The 3,083-nt window shown below is 40.2% G+C and overlaps 1 protein-coding gene across 1 annotated transcript; it reads right to left on the reverse strand.

Annotated features, from left to right (window-relative positions):
- Nucleotides 1-1,254: 1,254 nt before the first annotated feature.
- LOC140573588 (prostasin-like) lies at nt 1,255-2,479 on the reverse strand. Its single transcript, XM_072693027.1, has 3 exons — nt 2,188-2,479; nt 1,651-1,784; nt 1,255-1,560 (listed from the first exon to the last, which is right to left on the reverse strand). Exons 1-3 carry the CDS (start codon nt 2,477-2,479, stop codon nt 1,255-1,257), a joined length of 732 nt encoding a protein of 243 aa, XP_072549128.1.
- Between the last annotated feature and the right edge of the window lie 604 nt (nt 2,480-3,083).

The raw sequence follows: 3,083 nt of genomic DNA on the forward strand, positions 1-3,083 counted from the left end.
ACAGCAGGCAGACAGAGATATGTATATATTTTTTGCATTGTGACTGAACCGCTACCGTTTAGCTGATTACAGGAACAGTGCACAAATATGTAGACAGTCTTACGTGAAACAGTGGGTGCAGTAGTGGTTGTAGAGGTTGTAGGCTGTTTAGTGGTTGTAGAAACAGTAGTGGTTATGTAGTCTGTTGAGGTTGTAGCAGCTGTTGAGGTTCCACTGGTACTGGTAACACCATTGTTAGAAGACGTAACTGCAGTCGATGAAGATGCTGGATATGTAGGTGAAGATCAAAGTGCAATGATGGATAAATGGAAGGAGATGAGAAAGGCATGCAGAACAACTGAGTGGAGGAAGTTTGCATCATAAAGAGGAATATAGAGATGTGTTTTGACAAAGTTTTGCACCCTCTAAAACAGTCTATGCATTAGCCTGCATGCTAATAATGGAATCTGCACCTGCAGAGTTGCATTATTGCACAGCTCTGTAAGTGATTACATGTCAGCAGACATTCTCACATAAACCTCTAGCTGCTCATGAAGGTCTGGTTACAGAATGCTCCTCCAGGTAGTGACACAAAAAAGCAAAAAAGTAGATAATCTTACATGAAGCAGTGGGAGCAGTGGTGGTTGTAGCAGGTGTAGTGGTTGTAGTAACAGTAGTGGTTGTGGAGCCTTTGGTGGTTGTAGTGACTGTTGAGGTTCCACTGTTATTGGTAGGGCCAGTGCTGGAAGACGAGACTGCAGTTGATGAAGAGGCTGGATATGTGGCTAAAGAACAAAGTACAATGATGAAGGGGGTGTGCAGCATTAAAAGAATATGGAGAAATCAAGACAGACAATTAATGTGGGATTTTCTTCAAACTCTCTAATGCAGTCTCTGCATTAGCCTGAATGCTGAAAACTGAATTCTGGAAATTAGAAATCTGTAACACAGCTCTGTACATGATTACATATCACAAATTTCAGAGGTGACCAAAAAGGAGTGGTCACAGCAGGCAGCCAGAGGACGTAAATATAAAGAATTGTCCTCTGTGTTATACCTCAGTCTCTACCCTCTACCCGCTTATAAAGTTGAGGTTACAGACGGTTTCTCCCATTCAGAAATATTTAGGTAATCTTAGGTGATGCAGTGGGAGCAGTGGTGGTGGTAGTGGGTGCAGTAGTTGTGGTAACAGTAGTGGTTGTAGAGTTGTGGATGTAGTGACTGTTGATGAATATGGAGAGAAAGACACTCATGCACGTCTCTCTCTGTACCTGATTACATATCACAAATACAGACAATCTTACATGGAGCAGAAGTTGTGGTGGTGGCAGGAGCAGGAGTGATCACAGCAGGCAGGCCATCACAGGACTCACTTAGGTCCCCATCAATGCCATTAGAGTTGAACATGACAAAGCCTGGCGTGTTGTTCGAGATTCTCTCTGTGATCCAGGTCTGGTAGTAAGACACTCTAGTATATACATCAGGATAATTTTCCCGGCCACATTCAAAATTAAAGCTCCCAATGCCGGCCTGGATCCAACGGCCATTCTGTTTAATGACTAGTGCATTTCCAGTGTCGCCCTGTGTGAGGCCAGATGGATGAGTTTAAAATGAAGTCTCTTAAATAAATGTAAAAAACAATACGCAGTGAAGTGATTGGGAGAAACTTACTCCACACAAGCCTTTTCCCTTTATTCCTCCAGCACACATCATGTTGTCTGTGATTTTTCCAACTCCATATAAGCATTTACATTTCCTATTTCCAATCACTGGAACTTCTACTTCCTGTATAGTCTTGGGATATGCTGTCAGAAGTTAAATGTGTTAATATGATGCATTATTAATATCAATAATAAAAGCAACGTATTCTCCTACATAAAAAAATTCTCTATGCTGAAGTGCAGCTTCTCTCTCTCTTTAAGTTTACACTTTTAACTTATATCTTATATTTAATCTTATTCATGTACAGCTTTTAAAATGATATCTCCAAGATCTTCTTAATGTGATAGCAGATTAGATAAGAAATCAGAAATCTTCTGATTTCTTAATGTCAGTTTATTTTTAATAGGGAAAATGGAGAAAATGGAGACTATTTTAATTCTGGGAATCCAGTATTGTTGTTATTAGCTTCTCTATTTTCTCCATGTTATACAGCCCCAGTTTGATTGGGTGCCTCATCTTCCTCATAAATCCTTCCTCATTTCTCACCTCCAAAGGAATTTATACCCCAGCCTGTGAACCAGGCTGAAGTGCTGTTGAAGAAAGTGCTTTCGGCTGCAGCAAGACACACTGGACTAATGTACTGAGTGAAGGTCACGCCAGATTTCAACTGCAGCAGGCCGATGTTGTTGTCAGAAGTGCTGGTGCTATAGTTGGGATGCTTAATGATTTTTAAGACAGATCTAGAGACTTCATGTGAGCTATCAGAGTTCAGCGTCTGCCTGCCCAGAATCACGGTCAAACTTGAGATTTGAGAGGCACTGAAAAAAAGGAGAATCATTCTCATCACCATCTTCTGAACATTATATGACATGTCATAATAACATTATGAGCTATCCAGAAATGATATTCACAAAAAAGCGCAGAGGCCTGATGTTAGAACCCAGTCAGAGTTGATGAGGGATCCACCGCAGTAATAGTCACCACTACCATCATACACGTTAACTTGCCAAGGCCAAAAACCAGGAGTAGCATCCTGTCCTCCCAATATCCTGGTGTTTAGAGTAGCCACACCACACTCTGGCAAAGAGAGAAGAGCAATATTTAAGTTTTAATAATTTAATATTTAAGTATTTAAGGTGGCCGACTTTGTTCCTTGTGTTTTTGGTCCTGTCTTGGTACATTCCTTATACACTCTGTCTTTGTTGCAGATTGGATTTGCTGTTATATTAACTTGGTATTTAGTAACAAGAGAGACAAGTAACTCTTCATGGTAGGACAACGTTTCTAAAGCTGTGACGCCTATTTAACTGACCTACATTAATATTTAATACGTTTTTTTCCAGAATGTCTCAGCCATCTGATCAGGTTGTTTTGTACATTTTTATAATTTTACCATTTAAGTGTTCTGATAACATTACTGACAAATGCTGCTCTTCAGTAAA

This window comes from Salminus brasiliensis, chromosome 12 (genome assembly GCF_030463535.1).
Source record: "Salminus brasiliensis chromosome 12, fSalBra1.hap2, whole genome shotgun sequence".
Classification (NCBI taxonomy): Eukaryota; Metazoa; Chordata; class Actinopteri; order Characiformes; family Bryconidae; genus Salminus; species Salminus brasiliensis.

What these genes read in the sequence shown, in the direction of transcription:
- LOC140573588 (XM_072693027.1), bottom strand. Translation starts at nt 2,479, where the DNA reads ATGATTCTCCTTTTTTTCAGTGCCTCTCAAATCTCAAGTTTGACCGTG. An exon ending in GGGTATAAATTCCTTTGGAG is followed by an intron (nt 1,785 to 2,187) that starts GTGAGAAATGAG and finishes AACTTCTGACAG; the next exon opens with CATATCCCAAGACTATACAG. An exon ending in AGGGAAAAGGCTTGTGTGGA is followed by an intron (nt 1,561 to 1,650) that starts GTAAGTTTCTCC and finishes GGCCTCACACAG; the next exon opens with GGCGACACTGGAAATGCACT.